The sequence below is a fragment of the Urtica dioica genome, chromosome 4 (assembly GCF_054948205.1).
Source record: "Urtica dioica subsp. dioica isolate 48M chromosome 4, U.dioica_male_clone48M_v1_H2, whole genome shotgun sequence".
In the NCBI taxonomy this organism is placed as follows: Eukaryota; Viridiplantae; Streptophyta; class Magnoliopsida; order Rosales; family Urticaceae; genus Urtica; species Urtica dioica.
Window position 1 is genome coordinate 16,700,083 of NC_142759.1, and position 19,121 is coordinate 16,719,203.

The 19,121-nt window shown below is 39.0% G+C and overlaps 3 protein-coding genes and 1 non-coding gene across 4 annotated transcripts; 3 read left to right on the plus strand and 1 right to left on the minus strand.

Annotated features, from left to right (window-relative positions):
* Positions 1-5,330: 5,330 nt before the first annotated feature.
* LOC149400889 (aldehyde dehydrogenase family 2 member C4-like) lies at positions 5,331-10,419 on the plus strand. Its single transcript, XM_089611868.1, has 9 exons — positions 5,331-5,515; positions 5,923-6,065; positions 7,462-7,845; positions 8,876-8,965; positions 9,100-9,273; positions 9,374-9,511; positions 9,602-9,739; positions 9,843-9,904; positions 9,985-10,419. The coding sequence occupies exons 1-9, from the start codon at positions 5,419-5,421 to the stop codon at positions 10,256-10,258; spliced, it is 1,500 nt and encodes a 499-aa protein (XP_089467994.1). The 5' UTR covers positions 5,331-5,418; the 3' UTR covers positions 10,259-10,419.
* Positions 10,420-10,553: 134 nt separating this feature from the next.
* On the plus strand, positions 10,554-10,637 carry TRNAL-CAA (transfer RNA leucine (anticodon CAA)). The gene has a single exon. It is a non-coding gene; the product is annotated as a tRNA-Leu (tRNA).
* A 327-nt stretch (positions 10,638-10,964) lies between these two features.
* On the minus strand, positions 10,965-11,714 carry MBF1C (multiprotein bridging factor 1C). The gene has a single exon (XM_089612607.1). The coding sequence runs from the start codon at positions 11,555-11,557 to the stop codon at positions 11,120-11,122; it is 438 nt and encodes a 145-aa protein (XP_089468733.1). The 5' UTR covers positions 11,558-11,714; the 3' UTR covers positions 10,965-11,119.
* A 292-nt stretch (positions 11,715-12,006) lies between these two features.
* Positions 12,007-18,171, plus strand: MSH7 (MUTS homolog 7). The gene is made up of 17 exons (XM_089613502.1): positions 12,007-12,307; positions 12,685-13,210; positions 13,337-13,432; positions 13,538-13,593; positions 13,712-13,778; positions 14,047-14,142; positions 14,515-14,646; positions 14,748-14,781; positions 14,863-14,910; positions 15,022-15,221; positions 15,309-15,435; positions 15,551-15,828; positions 16,073-16,267; positions 16,420-16,839; positions 16,935-17,031; positions 17,282-17,409; positions 17,503-18,171. Exons 1-17 carry the CDS (start codon positions 12,009-12,011, stop codon positions 17,974-17,976), a joined length of 3,273 nt encoding a protein of 1,090 aa, XP_089469628.1. The 5' UTR covers positions 12,007-12,008; the 3' UTR covers positions 17,977-18,171.
* Positions 18,172-19,121: the final 950 nt, after the last annotated feature.

Here is a 19,121-nt window from a genome sequence, read left to right on the forward strand (position 1 = left end):
GTATAGATGTACCACTCATCGTTCTCTTTCTGTTCATCGTCTAATACTATCGGTTTCATCATCCCATAAGGCACACACATCTCGGATCGAAAAACAGAGAGCTCTCGCACTTGAACTTCATCTACACTTTTTTTATCTTCAAGATACCTTGCAACGAACGTTAGAGCTTCTTCTACAACATAAGCTTCCGCAATAGAGCCTTCTGGTCTAGCTCTATTTTTGACAAAATGTTTTAACGTCCCAAGGTATCTCTCAAATGGGTACATCCACCGCATATGCACCGGGCCGCCATACAACGCTTCCTCTGGTAGATGAATCGCCACGTGAATCATGATCGTGAAAAAAGCTGGTGGAAATATCATCTCAAGCTTACACAAGATCTCGATGATAGACTCTTGCGCATTTTCAAGATCTTCTACTCTCAAGGTTCTCGAACTTATCAGCTTGAAAAATTTGCAAAACTCGGAGATCGTCTGATGTATTTCTTTTGGCACAAAATGACGAATACCAACAGCCAACAACCTCTGCAAGATCACGTGGCAATCGTGCGACTTCAAACCTGTGAACTTTCCATCAGTAGTCACATTTTTCTTCAAATTCCCAGCGACCCCATCTGGGAATTTGACAGATTGGAGGAACTCGGTAAATCGCTGCCTCTGATCAAGGGTTAAGGTGTACGATGCTCGCGGTTTGTACCACGAATCCCCTTGTTTTTTCAAGTGGAGAGCGGTCTTGATGCCCAAGTCCATCAAATCAAACCTCGCCTTATCTGTGTCGTAGTTCTTCTTTTCTAAGCTGAGCAAGGTTCCGAGAAGATTCTCGCACACGTTCTTCTCTATGTGCATGAAGTCCATGTTATGCTTCAACTCCAAATCTGACCAGTACGGCAACTCGTAAAAGATGCTTTTCTTGGCCCAATTTAGTTCGCACTCGGCTAGCTTTCGTTTTCTGCCCACGGAGCCAGCATGTTTGCCAGTTGTCGTGCAAGACACACTAGCCAACTGAGCGAGTATGTCTTGCGGAGTCAACTTCTCGGGTTTACTGCGTTTCTCGTGGCGATCCTTGTAGTGATCGGTGCTTTTTCTCAATCGGTGACGCGTACGCAAGAATCGACGATGGTCGTAGTAGACGATCCTGTTTCTGACTTTCAAAGACGGCGTGTCAAGGTTTCACGTCGGGCAAGCGAGATACCCTTGGCCACTCCATCCCGATAAATAGGATCGAGCTGGAAAATCGTTAATCGTCCAGAGTAGCGCGGCACGCAATCGAAACACTTCATCGTTGGCGCCATCTCGAACGCGGAATCCGGTGTCCCACAGTTCTTTCAGCTCTTCGACAATTGGCTGCAAGAACACGTCCATGTCCTTTCCTGGTTAGTGAGGCCCCGGGATCAAAAGCGTCAGCATCAAGTACTCTTTCTTCATGCACAACCAAGGCGGCAAGTTGTACGCAGTTAGTACCACAGGCCACATGCTGTACGATAAACTCATTTCTCCGAACGGATTGAATCCATCCGCAGCTAGTCCAAGCCGCACGTTTCGAGGCTCTGCAGCAAAGCCTGGGTATCTCTCGTCCAGGTTTTTCCACGTCGTACCATCCGCAGGATGTCGTAGAACACCAACTTCCCTGACGCGATCTCTTTCGTGCCACTGCATCAGAAGCGACGTGTGTTGAGATGCGTACAACCGCTTCAATCGATCTTTCAGGGGAAAATATCGCAAAATCTTTTGCGGTATCATTTTCCCAGTTGGCTTCCATCTGCTCTCGTTGCATACTGGGCACACGTCGACTTCCGCGAGATCTTTTCGAAATAGGACACAGTCGTTAATACACGCATCGATCATCTCGTATCCCATGCCAAAACGCTTCAGCTTCGCCTTTGCCTCGTAATGCTTCTCCGGAATTCGATTACCAGGTGGATGAGACTTTTTCAAGAGCTGCAAGAGTTCTGTGAACGACTTGTTCGTCCAATGGTTCGTGACTTTGAGGTGCATCAACGAAACCAAGAAGAACAAAGAAGAAAACTCTTTGCATCCAGGGTACAATTCTGCTTCCAACTCGGCGAAGAGGTCTTCCACTTGCTCCTCTGAATGCACCTCGCTCTGGGTCGGCTCCGTAGCATCGTCGAAATCCTCGTGATCCCTGATATCCTCCACAGCACCGTGCAATCCTCCTATTTCTCTCTGATCTGTTCCTCCGATGGAATCTTCTTCATGAGGAAGGACGACACGCTCGAGCTCGCCGTGATGATACCATTTTGTGTAGCCTGGGGTAAACCCCTTGTTCAACAAATGATTCCTGACAACCCCGACGTCGTGCCATCTCACATTGTTGCAAGGTTTGCAAGGACACCGATATTTGCCATTTTCGTTAGGGAATCTTCTTGCAGCGCGAATAAACTCGTTAACACCGGTTTTGTACTGCAATGTCACCCGATTATTCTCCATGATCCAATCTCTACTTGGATTGGACATTTCGCTGAATGAGAGCGAAAAATGAAAGTTGTGAAGAATTATTGATAAAGGACGACGGAGAACAAAATGAAAGAGAGATTATGAATTGTATGTTATTTTGAAGTCGGATTGAATAAGTTGAGAGTTTTTAGACTAATTGATTGGAAACTCTACCGAAATTTCGGCAGAGTTTCCCCTATTATACAGACAAACCAAAAACCTGCAAAATTATTTAAAAACATATACAAACCATCCAGAACTATCCTACAAATTAGCTCGGCCCTAAACCGAACCTCCGTGGTTCGGTCACAACATTTTATAAATGAAAAAGCCAAATAAACAAAATATCACAAACTATCAAAACATTTCACAAACTATTTTTCTTATTTAAACTAACAATTTCATTTCATGTTAAATCAACTAAAACTAATCTCAAATTCATTAACTTAATTTTAACCTAAACTTCATTTTATACTAAACATGTCACAAAACATCAAAACATGTCACAAAACACAAATAAAACTTAGTTTAACCTATAAACTAATCAAATTATTAAACATGTGATGACATTATCAATTACAATTACTAATCAATTTCAAAGTAGCATGTTACAATTACAATTTTAATTTCATTAAATAATTTTAAACTAAACAACCTATTCATGTAATTATTCGACTAATTAAAATTCCTAATTGATAAATTACAATAAATCAAAACTAATTAAAACAAAACAAATTTAAACTAAACACTAACCTAAACACATTACTAAACATTGTAATTAATTACAATTTCTTTACAATTACAATTAACATACTAATCAAAATTAAATTAAAGAACCTAAACATATTACCAACTATGTAATTACAATTTACAATGATTAACTACAATTATATTAACTAACATTTACATTTACATACTAACACTTAACATTCTAAATAATTAGTTACTAGCATATCTATTTAATTAACTAACATTTACATACTAATTAACTAACTAACATTTTATATCAACTAACCTAATTAACTAAACTAACTAAACTAGCCATCTTATATAACAAACAATTTTTTTTTTTTTTAAAGCTAGACTTACTTGGACAGCTCGGGACAACAGGGCTGAGCACGCGGCGGTGAAACGGCTCGGTGAAACGGCGGAGGAGGGATCGAGGCAGCGACGGTTCGGTGCAGCGGGGAGAGAGACTCGTCGAGGACAGGGGACGAGGCAGGGACTCGTCGAGGACAGGGGACGACAGCAGGGCCGGGGATGACAGCAGACTCGTCGAGGACAGCTCGGGACAACAGCAGCCCTGCTCTAGGTTCTCGGTTCAGTCAGAGAGAGAGAGAGAGAGAGAGAGAGAGAGGCGGTGAGAGAGAGCTTACCGGGATTGCAGCGACGCCGAGGCTGAGCACGCGTCGAGGCAGCAGGGCTGTCAGAGCAGAGACACCGAGGTGTCGAGGCTGAGCGCGCGGCGGTCGGAAGCTCGGTGAGAGTGAGGCAGAGAGAGAGCCTGACGGAGAGAGTGAGAGTGAGAGTGAGGCAGAGAGAGTGAGAGTGAGGCAGAGAGCGAGCCGGAGAGTGAGAGTGAGCCGGAGAAATACCGGTGCTGAGGGGCTCGAGGCCAAGAGTGAGGCAGAGAGAGAGCTGGAGAGTGAGAGTGAGAGTGGTCGGAGGGGCTCGAGGCCAAGAGAGAGAGAGAGAGAGAGAGAGAGAGAGAGAGAGAGAGAGAGAAATACAGGTGCTGAGCCGGAGCTGTGGTCGGAGGGGCTCGTGGCTCAGTGAGGCAGAGAAAGAGAGCTTTTTTTTTTTTTTTAAAAACTGTCGGCGAAGTGGGGAAGACGAAGTGCAGAAGAGTCGGGTTTATACAAAAACCTAAATTACAGGTGCGACTTTGTCGCATCTGATGGCTCTTTCCGGTGCGACTAGTCGCACCTGATAAGTTATCGGGTGCGACTAGTCGCATATGATTAATATTAAAAAAATTAATTAATTTCGGAAGTCACGTCATAACTGAATGAAAAAAGAAGGGGGAGAATTGGCCCGCTTAAAATTTAAAACAATCAGGTGCGACTCTGTCGCACCTAAAAGTTTCTTTAACTATCAGGTGCGACTAGTCGCACCTGATACTCAAAATATCAGCGAAATTTTTTGGACTTCTGGATGCTAATCGGGTGCGACTAGTCGCACCCGAAAGTCATTTAGATGAGACAATTAGGTGCGACTAGTCGCACCTGATAGTCATGCGCATCATAAAACCAAATTTGTAGTAGTGTAAGCTAGTAGCTTAGTTAAGCAAAGTAGCTTAGTTAAGCTAATATGTAAAGTGCAAAATAATGGTAAGCAACTAGCTTACAACTTTTGCTAATTGCTAGCAAGTCCTCACAATTGTTAAGCTACAAACCATTAAAGATGCTCTAATTGATCTATTACTCATAATTATTGAGAAAATAATACTAATTTATATATATAAATCAGCGGCGACTTTTGATGGACAGACATTTTTTTTTTTGAGGGGATTGATGGACAGATATTAAGTCCAGGTGTCGCTGTAGAATATCTTGTAGTGATGATATTAAGAAATATTCTGTTCATTTAATAACATGTCGAATCAAGATAAAGTACAAAAAAATAAATAAATGAGTGACTTAATATGATTTACTAGTCTGCCGTTTAATACTCTTTCAAAAAAAAAAAAAGTCTGCTGTTTAATATCGAAAGTCGGGCAAAGATATCGACGGAAAAATATATTGCATACGACGACAAAACTAATAGTTGACCCCGAATAAGATAGCCTTTGCTTTCAACATCGGTTTCCCATTTGCTCACGTAAGAACACTTGCTTTGCTGTGTGAATATATATATATATATATGTATATATATATATATATGCATTATATATGCGAGAGTGAAACAATAAACACATCTGAAACTAATTAAGTTTTCAAGAGAGAGAGAGAGTTAGCAGAAGAAGATGGGAAGTACCGATGCTTCAGAGTCTTTTGAGAAGACGCCAACAATTAAATTCACGAAGCTCTTCATTAACGGCGAGTTTGTTGACTCTTTTTCAGGTCTCTCTCTCTAATATATTCACACACACATATATATATATATATATATATATATATATATATATATATATATATATATATATATATATATATACATATATAGTTTGCAACACCATTGAGTGTTCTTATGTAATCCCTCTGAAAATTGAGTTATCTTTTATTTGTTACTCATAATTTACAAAACTACTAGGTCCCTCGTTCATTTCTTCCCAAGCAAAACTACTTTAAATATTTACAGAAGTCAACGCCTTAAGACGAATAGATCGGCTAGATTTTTACCAGAATTAAATCTTTCAACGCCTGATATTTTTCATGCGACTAATTAATAGCCCAGATATTTGCGATTTACGTTGCATGATTACCATTATTATTAAAAATTAATCTGAATGTTTAATGTGGAAAAACAGGGAAAACATTTGAGACTATAGATCCACGAAACGGAGAGGTGATAGCACGTGTGGCGGAAGGAGATAAGGAAGATGTTGAATTGGCAGTCAAAGCCGCCCGCCACGCCTTTGACCACGGCCCTTGGCCTCGCATGTCCGGCTACGTACGTATATATATATATATATACATACTCTTCTCTTCTCTCATATATTACCTTTTTACTAATATTGTCCTTTGTTTGACTTGAGTTTTCGCTCAAACTCTTGGATGCTTTGTTTTCCACGCCGGTTGAAATTTGCTGGCTAGCTAGAGATCGACAAAGAGCACTTGTTTTCTTTATTATTGAAATTTTAAAAATAAAATAATAAAAAAGATGCTCGGACTTTCTCGTTAGCACATGATATTTTTTGACAATGAGGTCTAGTATAGATTAATTCAACGTGTTACCTGAGTTACACTAATAATGTACATGTAAGATCGATAAAAAAACTTAAATACAAACAATATTTTAAGTAAAGTAATGAGTATTTAAAAATGATGCCGTCTGAACAACGTCACACACAGAGTCACTCTCAGCCACCTTAGAGTGAGGGGCCCTTAGTTTTTTTTGTTTGTTTGTTTTTTTTTTTTTTTTTTTTGTAATACTAGAATTTTAGTATAACTTTTTATTATATGAAGTATTATATAAAACATAACGTCTACTTTTTATAATACGTATAGAGATTTTAGGTAATATATATATATATATATATATATATATATATATATTATCATTTTTAATCATGATTAAAAAAAAGTTGCTATAAGCAAAATATTAGATATGTTTGTAACACTTATGAGGTAAAATGTTATATTACAAATATCACCATTTTCGTTTATTTTTTTTACAAAAAACAAAAAAATTGAACTCCCAAAAATACCCTTAATGAAATAATTTCTTTATTTTCTATTCTATAAACAAAAAAATTAAATTAATTTTTTTTTTATAAAATTTACGGATTTTTTTTATAAAGAGAGATTTTGATTTTTTTTTTAATAAAATAGTAAATAAATATTTATTCTATTAAGGGTATTTTGGGGAGTTCAAATTATTTTTTGTAAAAAATAAATGAAAAATGTGATATTTGTAATATAACATTTTTTTAGGGGAGGTATATGTCATTTATATTGAACTAAATGGATATGTCTTATATTTCTAAAAATCGAAGGGATAAATCTCGCATTTCGATTAAACACGAGTGATACTCTTAATATTTTTCCTACGCTATTGATGGAATGTATATCGTAATGAACAGCTGATTACGGAATTAATTAGTGCTACAAATCATAACTACTTTTATTTTATGGAAACGTACTCACTCTTTTACAAAAGAAATACTAACAAAAACATACATGAATTGAATTCCTTCACTGTTTTGTCTTTGCTTGATTGTTTAAACATATACAATGCATTGATCTAATGCGCCTAAGCCTATTAGTTCTAATCTAACTGAATTTTTTGTGTTTTTTGTTCTATGGTCATATTATTGATGAATGATATATTTCGATTAAATCATCAGGAGAGGTCAAGGGTCATGATGAAATTAGCGGAGTTAATCGAAGAAAACACGGAGGAGGTGGCGGGACTAGACACCATCGATGCGGGGAAGTTGTTCAGTCTAGGAAAGGCAATGGACATACCCAATGTGATAAGCCTAATCCACTACTACGCCGGCGCAGCCGACAAAGTCCACGGAACGGTGCAAAAGATGGCGGGACCGTTTCAGGCCTACACGCTTCGTGAGCCCGTTGGTGTGGTCGGCCACATAATTCCTTGGAATTTTCCGGCGACCATGTTCTTCTTCAAGGTTGCTCCAGCCCTAGCCGCCGGCTGCACCATGATCGTCAAGCCCGCCGAGCAAACCCCCCTCTCCGCTCTCTACTACGCTCATCTTGCTAAGCTTGTATGTATACCTTGGTCATTTTTTTTGCTCCTTCTATTCTAATTATGATTCTTTTAAGAAGCAAATACAGTCAAAATTATTAGGGAGCTATAGCTATTTAGTCAATTTCAAACTTTATTTTAAAGAACTAGTCAATGTTTCGTTTATTTTAGTAAATTAACTATTTACCGTCAATTACCAAAATTACGGTATGAAAATACTAGGGACAATCATGTAAAATACTATCTGATTAATGAGATCATGTCATCAAATGCGGCTAGATTTTAAACGTGTCTAAAACGTAGACTAGATTGCAATTTTAATGTTTCAAGTGACCTAATCCGTGAGGTTGCAAGTGATATTTTGGTCTCTTAAGTTAATTTTAAAAATAAAATAGTTCTCGAATGATTTATTTTGTAGTATTTTAATCATATTATAAACTAATGAAATAACGAATATGTTTCATGAATATTATATTCAAATTTCGTAGAGATCCAACAGTAAACGAAAGCGAAAATTTAAGTTTAAAGCTCCGAGGGCCATATGAAAATAAAGAGAAATTAGATTTCGAGAGAACACAAAAAAAAAAAAGATTGAAAATACTTTAGGATTACATTGTAGAGTTGTGAATAATACAACAAAGAAGAATACAAATAGAAAATATAGTTAAAAGACTAAACTACCCTTACATAATCAAATCATGATAATATAATTATAAATAGGGTCAAGCGGCTATAGCCAAATAGAACTTAAGGTTTTGCAAAATAGCCATAGTTTGCCAACTATAAGCAAACTAGCCAAGTAAGATTAATCTAGGTTGGATTAAATTTAATCCCAACGAACTATAAAGTCAGAATGTAAGCTTTATGAAGGCTGGATTAAAATTAATCGAGGCAGGATTAAAAGTCGTAGTACTCTCAATTGGCTATTTTCCTATACCTAATGAAACTATGGCTATTTTGCAAAAGTCATAGTTTGAATTGGCTATTTCATATCATTTTATGCTAACAGTTAGATAGTAGTATTCTAATAAAATTGCGTGTATAATTAGGCTGGTGTTCCAGACGGAGTGCTTAATGTTGTGACCGGGTTTGGACCAACTGCAGGCGCTGCCATAAGCTCTCATATGGACATTGACATGGTAATTTGAATATCTATCCTATTTATATTTATTTTTTGATTTTTATAAATCAAATCAAATCAAGTTGATATATTGCAGTAGCTTAATTTGGGTACAAGATATTTAATATTTGTCATAATTTGATTGTTTCTTAGGTGAGTTTTACCGGCTCGCCTGAAGTCGGGCGCGAGATCATGAAGGCGTCGGCATCAAGTAATTTGAAACATGTTTCGTTAGAATTAGGAGGCAAGTCGCCTCTTATAATTTTTGATGACGCTGATCTAGACAAGGCTTCCGACCTCGCTCTTCTAGGAATACTATTCAACAAGGTCACTATTTAATTCAATCTGGCTTTTAATAATCAAATAAATCAGGTTCAAAATTATCTTAATATCTACTTGGCTGATAGCATTTTGTCGTCTACACTAGGGTGAAATTTGTGTGGCGAGTTCTAGAGTTCTTGTTCAAGAAGGGATTTATGACGCGCTTGCGAAGAAGCTAGTCGAAAAGGCAAAAAGTTGGCCGGTTGGTGACCCTTTTGACCCCACTGTTCGTCAAGGACCTCAGGTTAGCATATTTATCGAAGACTGATTCAGAGAATAATTGGAAAATTTTCAATATAAGATTCATGATTAAAAAGCTCCAAAATATTCTTAGGTGGACAAGACGCAATACGAAAGAATCTTGAGGTACATTCAGCATGGAAAGGTAGAAGGAGCGACATTGTTAACAGGCGGAAATCCTTTGGAGAAGAAGGGATATTACATTGAGCCAACCATATTTACCGATGTTAAGGTATATCTTGTTAGAGTTTATATTTGTGTTCAATTAGTATCGTTTATCGCTTAAAATCTTGGTTTTGTAACATGTAATAGTGAATGTGTGATCGCTCATGTAGGATGACATGCTCATTGTGAAGGATGAGATTTTTGGTCCGGTTATGGCACTCATGAAGTTCAAGTGAGTAGACACTATTTGTTTTGTTATTAATTAATTGTATCTGTAAAAAATGAAATTAATTAGCGCATAAAATTAATTAGGACGGTTGAGGAGGCAGTGAAAATGGCGAACAACACGAGGTACGGGCTAGCGGCGGGAATTGTGACGAACAACATCGATGTAGCAAACACAGTTTCGAGGTCGATCCGAGCAGGGTCGATATGGATCAATTGCTACTTTGCTTTCGGTAATGATTGCCCTTTCGGCGGGTACAAGATGAGTGGGTTTGGGAAGGATTTGGGAATGGAAGGCCTTTACAAGTATTTCCACACCAAGGCCGTTGTTACTCCCATTCATGATTCCCCTTGGCTTTGAAATACGGAATCAAATTTGCTTTTGGAGTGTACAAGCGTTTGAAATTATGTGAATAAAATAATAATGTAATGAATAATGAATTGGTTTGCTTTTGTGTATTTGATTACCGTAGCTTTGTTTTGAACTCCCATATTCAGCTATGATAATAACAAACTTTGTCATATTTCTGCATCCATGAAAAAAAATATATATAGTGTGCACAAAGTAAACGACAGTTATATATATCTTACATGTAAAGCAATAGAAGCATTGGAGTTTTAAGTATAACTTTAACTTTCAATGCATAGACACATAAGTCAGGATGGCCGAGTGGTCTAAGGCGCCAGACTCAAGTTCTGGTCCTCGAAAGAGGGCGTGGGTTCAAACCCCACTTCTGACAATTTTGTTGGTCATTTATAGACTGAAGGAAATGAAAGATCTTAATTAGAGAGTTGGATTACCAATCCTAATTTTAATTTTTGTACCATTCCGTATATTTTTTTCTGGCAGTTTCTTTTACAAATGAAGTTTCTTTTCTTATTTTGGGTTGAGACTCGACAAAGAAAATGAATCATACTTGATTCATGTTTTCAGGACAGTTTATTATTTATTCACTCTTGTAGTCTTTCTTTTCCATCTTCAAAACACAGATTTCAGGGCTATTATACTTGGATCAACAAATGAAAAAGACGATCAGATATGCACTACAAAAAAAAAAAAAGTATGATAAGATCAAAACAAGATTCGTATGATAGTTGAATTCCGCTTTGTCCTGTTCGAATACGGATTACAACGGGAAAGCTAATCACTATCAAAACGAATTTAGAACATTACAATTACAACGATATCCGTATTTACATACACACACATCCATATGGATGACTAGTGCTTGTTGATGTTTCCCCTGAGCTTGACACCGAGAGCTTTCTCGATCTTGGCGAGCACGGCCTGGTTCGGCGCGGCACGGCCAGCCTCGTAGTCCTGGACCACCTGAGGCCTCTCGTTGATCCTCTTCGCCAGATCGGCCTGGCTCATCTTCATCCCCACCCTAGCCTTCTGGATCAACAGCCTCACCTCCGATCCGATCCGCTCCACCGCCGCCGGCTCCGTCGCGTCCTCCACCTTCCTCGCCGGCCGGGCCGCCGCCGCGCTCTTGTTGGTCCCGGCGTCGGACTTCTTCACGGTCTGCACGGCCTGGCCGGAGCGGAGGGCCTGGTTCACGGCCTTGGGGTCTCGCAGGGCTTGGGATTTGGGTCTCGGCTTGCGTAGGACCACTGGCTCCCACTCCTGGGTTATGGCTCCTGGATATCTGCTTGGCATTTCTTGGTGCCTAGTTTGATGAAATTTCTGTGTTCTGCAATTTGAAATGGTTGATCCTAGAGATACTGGATGTGTGTATATATAGGTGTTTTTGTTTACGACGAGAATCTGGAAAGTTCTGTGCGTAATGATCAATCTTTCTTTCTCTGGAACCTTCTCGGACATTTTTTCTTTTCGGATAGAATAAAACTCAGAGTTTAATCCGTGCGGGGCAAGAAATTAGTGGTGTGAATTTGGGCTGCTGGATTGGACCCGAATATTTCATTTTCAACACTAAAGCCCAACAAAACGATATTGACATTTATAATGGGCTGAAATTGCGTTGATATTTTCGTCATTAAAATCTCGAAAAGAACAAAAACAAAAGTATTTGGCGCCAATTTTACTTGGTACTAATATTAGCTTTTGCCCAATACATTTTATTTTTTAATTTCTCTCATTTCCCAAGAAAATGCAGCGCCAAAAATCCATTCTCTCGTTCTTCCAGAAACCCTCGCCGGAGAACCAAACCTCTGGCGACCGTAAATTCCCTCACTTTCCGGCGAAGCAGCAGATCCAGAACCCTCCACCAGGTCGTGCGACGGACTCGGACCCCGAGGTCACGGGAACGGACACTCCGCCGGAGAAGGTGCCGCGTCAGGTTTTGCCGGAAAATTATATCGGCACCGAGAGAAGAAATGGTGGTTCGCTGTTCTCTAGCATCATGCACAAGTTTGCGAAGCCCGGTGATAGAGAGACAGCCTCCGAGAGGTAAATTCTTCGCCATAGCACGCGAGACAGGGTTTTACTGTGTAAATTTCCTATGTTTAATTGTTCTTTTTTTATTTTTTTTTCCTTTTCTTGTATTCGTTAAAATTTTATGTCGTTGAGGAAGATATTGATGGGTGAATAACTAATAATTTCTCGCTGATGCTACTATTGGTGGTCAAACTATCCCTGAAATTGATCTTGTTATCATATATTTAGCACTCAAGTCTGCGAGCTTGTTGTAACCAACTAAACATGGTGTTTCTGATATAGGTTTTCTTGTCATTGTTGTTATCAAACCTGTACACTTTTAAATTTTGTCATTAAGCTGCTTTTGGTATAATTGATTTTTGGTAATTTTGCTGTGCCTTGTTTTTCAGGGACACTCATAAGGCGTCTGAAAAGACATACGAACCCAAACAGTTGCCTAATAAAGACATGGGTTCTCAACTTCTTGAACAGAAAAATGCTGTGAAATCCTACGGGAAAGCTGATCAAAGTTTTGCCTTTTGTGTCGAAAGCGATGGCGATATCGCCCCGCCCGAAACACCAGGAACTCAGCGTCTGTTTCCACGTTTGAAAAGGATTCAAGAGGATGGACCGAATTCGGTGGATAAAGGTTTTGAGAGATCATTGCTCGGGTCTAGCAAAAAGATGAGGCTTTTGGAGGAGCCAGCAGATTTGAAGAAGGGTAAGGGGGAAGCGAAGGAAACAGCTGCCAGCAAGTTTGAGTGGCTCGATCCATCTCAAATCAGAGATGCTAATCGAAGAAGGCGCAATGATCCGCTTTATGATAACACGACACTTTATATACCGCCCGATGCTCTGAAGAAAATGTCAGCATCGCAGAAGCAATATTGGAGTGTTAAATGCCAATATATGGATGTTGTTATTTTCTTTAAAGTGGTTAGTAATTGCTTCTTGCAACTTTTGCATTCCACGCTCGAAACTTATATGGTTCAAGCTTTGGATTCTGTGGTTTTCATTATGTTACTGAACATATTTAATGCCGCGATGTATTGTGAAATGCAGGGAAAGTTTTATGAGCTTTATGAGCTAGATGCTGAAATAGGTCATAAAGAGCTTGATTGGAAAATCACATTAAGTGGAGTTGGAAAATGCAAGCAGGTGGGGTGTTAATTGTTCAGTTGTGAATGTGCAACCTTTCATAAGCTTTTGCTTATGTAATTTATTTATTTTTGGAATTTTAATTAAAAAGGCTTTCTTGTTTAGGTTGGTGTTTCTGAATCTGGGATTGACGATGCTGTTCAAAAGCTGGTTGCACGTGGGTAAGGGTTGACTATTTACTTGTTCAAGCTTATTCAACTCCGAATACAGTCCGGTACTCCGCTTTTTCAAAGAATAAAACTCTACAATGGCGCTTCGTTCTCTACATTTTACTCACAGGTATAAAGTTGGCCGCATCGAGCAGTTGGAAACATCTGGTGATGCAAAAGCAAGAGGCGCAAATTCTGTAAGTTTAATTTTAACATGCCTAATACGGCGAAAATTATGTTACATAAGCTCTACTTGTTTGGCTTGAAAAATATCAAGTGCTTTCCCTTCATGGTCCGTGCATGATCATGGTCAATTCTTTTGCTAAAAGACTAACTATATGCTGTGAAGAAAAACATAATTACAATCATATATTGACTCAAACAAACCACAATGAAAATGAATAATATAGTGAAAGAAACCAGATGGATAACAAAATGGTGTGAATGTTACCCCTCTAATTTCAGGTAATATCAAGAAAACTGGTTCAGGTGGTCACACCGTCAACTGCGACAGATGTTAGTTTGGGTCCTGATGCTGTCCACCTTCTGGCTATAAAAGAGGTTTGTGTTCCGAATAATTGTGATCCAAGTGTGAGCAGATGAGTTTCAGGCCTGGAGTCTTACCTTTTGCCCTTATGCTAGATTCTTTCTCAATTGCGTACTTTTCATTGTGGTCTAGGGAACTTCTATTAGGGAAACTTAATGACACAATATTCATCAATATAGCCATGTTATCTTCAGTCGTGAATACATAATTTTCTAATGCATAATTAGGTAAGATCGGTTTGTAGAGAATTTTTCTATAGTTCCATCCCCAATGTCAATTATGGAAATATTACCACCAAGCAAATCATATCAGCTTCTAATTTTGTTCCATGACAGCAAGGTCAATCACTGACCTGTTGAAAATATCTGCGTGGCTTATTGTTTCAGGGTAATATAGAGCTTGATAATGGATCGAAGGTTTATGGGTTTGCTTTTGTTGATTGTGCTGCTTTAAAATTTTGGGTTGGTTCCATCAAAGATGATGCATCCTTTTCTGGCCTGGGGGCCTTGTTGATGCAGGCAAGCTTTCTACTGTTTTATCTGCTATATCTTTGTTCATTGTCTCTTCTCAGTTGAAGTATCAGTATTGAGTTGACTCCCTCATTCGTATTCTATTATAGGTGTCACCCAAAGAAGTTCTGTATGAGAGTAGAGGTGAATTTATCACATCCTAACCCATTCCTTATCCCTTTTTCTTTTGCAATCCTGTTATTTAAAACTTGTTTTTTTCCTCAGGGCTGTCCAAAGATTTTCAAAGAGCACTCAGAAAGTACTCCTTAACAGGTCATAATATCTGCGGCTTTTTCATATTGACTCGATTGCACTTTACTAGTTGTTTTCCAGCAGACCAAGGTGTATGTTCATAATCAAGCTGAATCAAGTCTTGTCTTGCAGGTTCTTCAGCTCCACAATTGACTCCATTGCAGCCGATCACTGACTTTGCAGATGCTTCTGAAATAAGAAACCTGATTCAGATGAAGGGATACTTTAAAGGATCTTCCGATTTGTGGAATAATGTAGTTGACAATGTGATAGACCAAGATATTAGCATATCTGCTCTTGGTGGGCTCATTGATCATCTATCCCGGATTATGGTAAGCTTGTCTTTTATATTTTCATTAAGGATTTGGAGAGGGAGAACGATCTCATCCATTATACTGATGTATTCTAGTGTTTTACAGTTAGATGATGTTTTACGAAACGGGGAAATATCTCCATACCAAGTGTACAGAGGCTGCCTCAAAATGGACGGACAAACTTTAGTAAATCTCGAGATTTTCTGTAATAACGCCGATGGTGGCCCATCAGGCAAGTGCTTTGTGAATCCTTAGCCTCGAGGAAAATCCCTAAATAAGAGTATGCTAGTTTCCTTGTGTTTTAAGCGGATACAGGGCTAATAGTTTTATACTGATTGGATGTTCAGGTACTTTGTACAAGTATCTTGATAACTGTGTGACATCATCTGGTAAACGGCTTTTAAGGAGGTGGATCTGTCATCCGCTGAAGGACGCTGACGGAATTAATAATAGGCTCAATGTTGTTGAATATCTGATGGCACATTCAGAAATTATGTTACTCGCTGCTCAGTATCTTCGCAAGCTTCCAGACTTAGAAAGGTTGCTTGGACAAATTAGGGCAAGCGCACAGTCATCAGCTTCTCTCTCGCTACCCGTGTTTGGAAAGAAAGTGTTGAAAAGAAGAGTAAGTCTTCTCTGTGCATTGTGCAAATTACTGATTTGCGGTCTCTTCTGCAAAGACAAAGACAAAGACAAAAAAAAAAAAAAAAAAAATTCACGGTGGAGTGGGTCACAGATGTTTCTCTCATTCCTCTTGTTTGCTTTTTCCTATCTTTTATTTCAATCAGGTCTCTAAGAGATGGGTGTTGTCAGTCCGTTAAGGTTATTATTCAATAAAATTTAACATTTTCCTTTTTATTGCTGTGAAGGTTAAATTGTTCGGGACCCTAGTGAAAGGACTTCGTGTTGGATTTGACTTGGTGCAGCTATTGGAGAAGGAAAGACATGCATTTGCACTTCTCTTGAAAAATTTCAAGCTTCCTGTGTTGAGTGGAACTAATGGGCTAGATCAATTTCTGACTCAGTTTGAAGCAGCAATAAATAGTGACTTTCCAAACTACCAGGTACATATTGTCCGATTAAGAATTTTGCTGTCCAAATACATCCATTCCAGTTTTCTTATTAGTGCAACCGGACACTATTAAGTACTCACTTTCACCCTTTTGTGGTGTTATCAAGACATTTCTGACTCTCATATATACATATTATATTCCAGAATCACGATGTTACAGATCAAGATGCCGAAATCATCACTATTCTGATTGAGCTGTTTGTCGAGAGAGGGGCTGAATGGTCTAAAATCATCCAAGCCATAAACTGCATTGATGTATTGAGATCGTTTGCGCTCACGGCTAGCTCCTCAACTGGGACCGTATCGAGACCGACCATTGTACAGGCTGCAAAAAACGTTAGCCGTGCAAGTGAAGGAACCAACAGCCCCGTACTTAAAATCAAAGGGCTGTGGCATCCATTTGCCTTTGGTGAGAATGGACGAGTGGCTGTGCCCAATGATGTGGTCCTCGGCGAGGATGCCAGTGATTCTCATCATCCTCACACAATGCTATTGACCGGACCCAATATGGGTGGTAAATCAACACTTCTTCGTTCAACTTGTTTGGCTGTCATACTGGCTCAGGTTGACCTCCTTTATTTACAGCTGTTTTAGCTTCGATTAGAATTCGACCCACTCCTAGGATCTTGAGATTCTAATTTATTGTTTTACTCTCTCAGTTGGGCTGCTATGTCCCTTGTGAAATGTGTGTTATCTCACTTGTGGATGTCATATTCACTCGGCTTGGAGCAAGTGATCGGATCTTGACAGGCGAAAGTAAGTTCAGCATGATTGGTTTAAAATTTGTATTTATCAGAATAAGTTATAAAAAAAAATCGCTCGGGGTTGGGATATTAGTATTACATACTATTTGTGACAGACTTGCCAATGGTGATAATTGTAATAAAGACAATGTAGGTTTCACAGTCACGGTGGTCATGGTCCTGAAAATAATAAATCACAGTGATCAATCAGAATGATTTCATAATTGAGTGTTCTTATGAGGAGATCTTTGGTTTATGATCAGGTACATTCTTCATCGAATGCACAGAAACAGCTTCAGTTCTTCAAAATGCAACTCAAGATTCTTTGGTTATTCTCGATGAGTTGGGTCGAGGAACAAGCACGTTCGATGGATACGCCATTGCATATGCTGTAATAACTCTTTTACTCATGGTCTTCATGTCAGAAACTTTTAAATCTTACATTTCCTCAATTTTTACTTATTTTTCTGAAAACCCCTCTCAGGTGTTTCGCCATCTGATCGAAAAAGTGAACTGTCGATTACTGTTTGCCACTCATTACCACCCTCTCACAAAGGAATTCGGTTCTCACCCCCGCGTAACCCTCCAACACATGGCGTGCAGTTTCAAACCTAGACCGGGACGTTTATCCAAAAACGATGACCTGGTTTTCCTGTACCGACTCGCTCAAGGAGCGTGCCCGAAAAGCTACGGCCTGCAAGTTGCCACCATGGCGGGGATCCCCGATCGGGTGGTCGAAGCTGCTTCGGTGGCTGGCGAGGCGATGGAAAGGTCGATCGGTGATAGTTTCAAGGGAAGCGAAGGGAGATCGAAGTTCTCAACACTCCACGAGGGTTGGTTGAAGAATCTCATGGCCGTTCCACGGTTCGGAGATAATAGTGTTGATGCCGATGATGTCTTTGACACGTTGCTCTGCTTGTGGCTTGAGATTAAGGGTTCGTTTAGGCCAGGCGTTTGAAGACTGAGAAAAACAAAAGGAGAAAAAACTCTTTGGTTTAATGTAAATTTTCTGGTGATTATTACATGAGCTTTAGTACGCAACGTTAACATAAGAAAAAAGTGATGTTCAGATGTGCAAGCTGAGAAGCTCTTGTTTTTGACGACGCTGAGAAACAATGTAATTTCATGACTTAATTATTATTATGATAAAGGAATTGGGTTTTGTATTGTCGAAGAGGTTACTTAATTCAGATATCACCAATAATAATGAACATAAAAGCTCACGAAAATACTAAATGTCCCCTCAAAATTTTTTCCTTTCACTTTTAGTCCTTTTTTATATTTATTTTTCATATAGTAGCATTGAATTTATTAATATTAATTAAACGAGCAATTGACGAGTTAAAAAAAGTAAAAAACTGAATTATATTCTTCTTAAATATAAGGATAATTTACAATATTACCCCCTGAACTCGTGCATGATTAACAAACTGCACCCTGTACTCGGATTTTCAACAAAAAATACTCTGAACTCAGGTTTTTGTTGACTTTTGCCCCTTCTGTTACACTTTTTCAGTTACCGTCCAATGGACATGCACGTTTCACTCACGTGAGCTGAGTATGGAGTTGAAATTATCAATATACCCTTACAAACTATTAAAAACTAATAAATAAAATCCTAAATAAATTAATAAATGTCCACATTTGAACATAATCTGAAACAATTACAAAATCCCAAACTCGTGTAACCCTAAACCCCCAAATCGCGCGGCTCGTCGGTCTTCAAACTCAAATCGCGCGTCTCGTCGGTGTTCAAACCCAAATCGCGCGGTCTCTTCAATTTTAAAACCCAAATCGGGCGTTGTCGTCGATCTTCAAACCAATCTTCTCAACCCAAAACGAACCCATAATCTCAGATTGTATACTTGTTCCACATGGATTCGTCGTCGAGTAGCGCATTTACAGCAAGCGTCGACGAAGCAGTGGAGAGTCGTCGGAGTCCTCGTTGCAAATGCGGTCTGTTGAGTGTCGAGCGCACGTCATGGACGTGTGACAACCCAGGTCGAAGGTTTTATGGCTGTTCCAGATACAAGGTAAGGGTTTTGTATTCCTAGTTGTCGTCTGCGTATCACTTGATTAATTGAGGACGGTGATGGGTTTTAT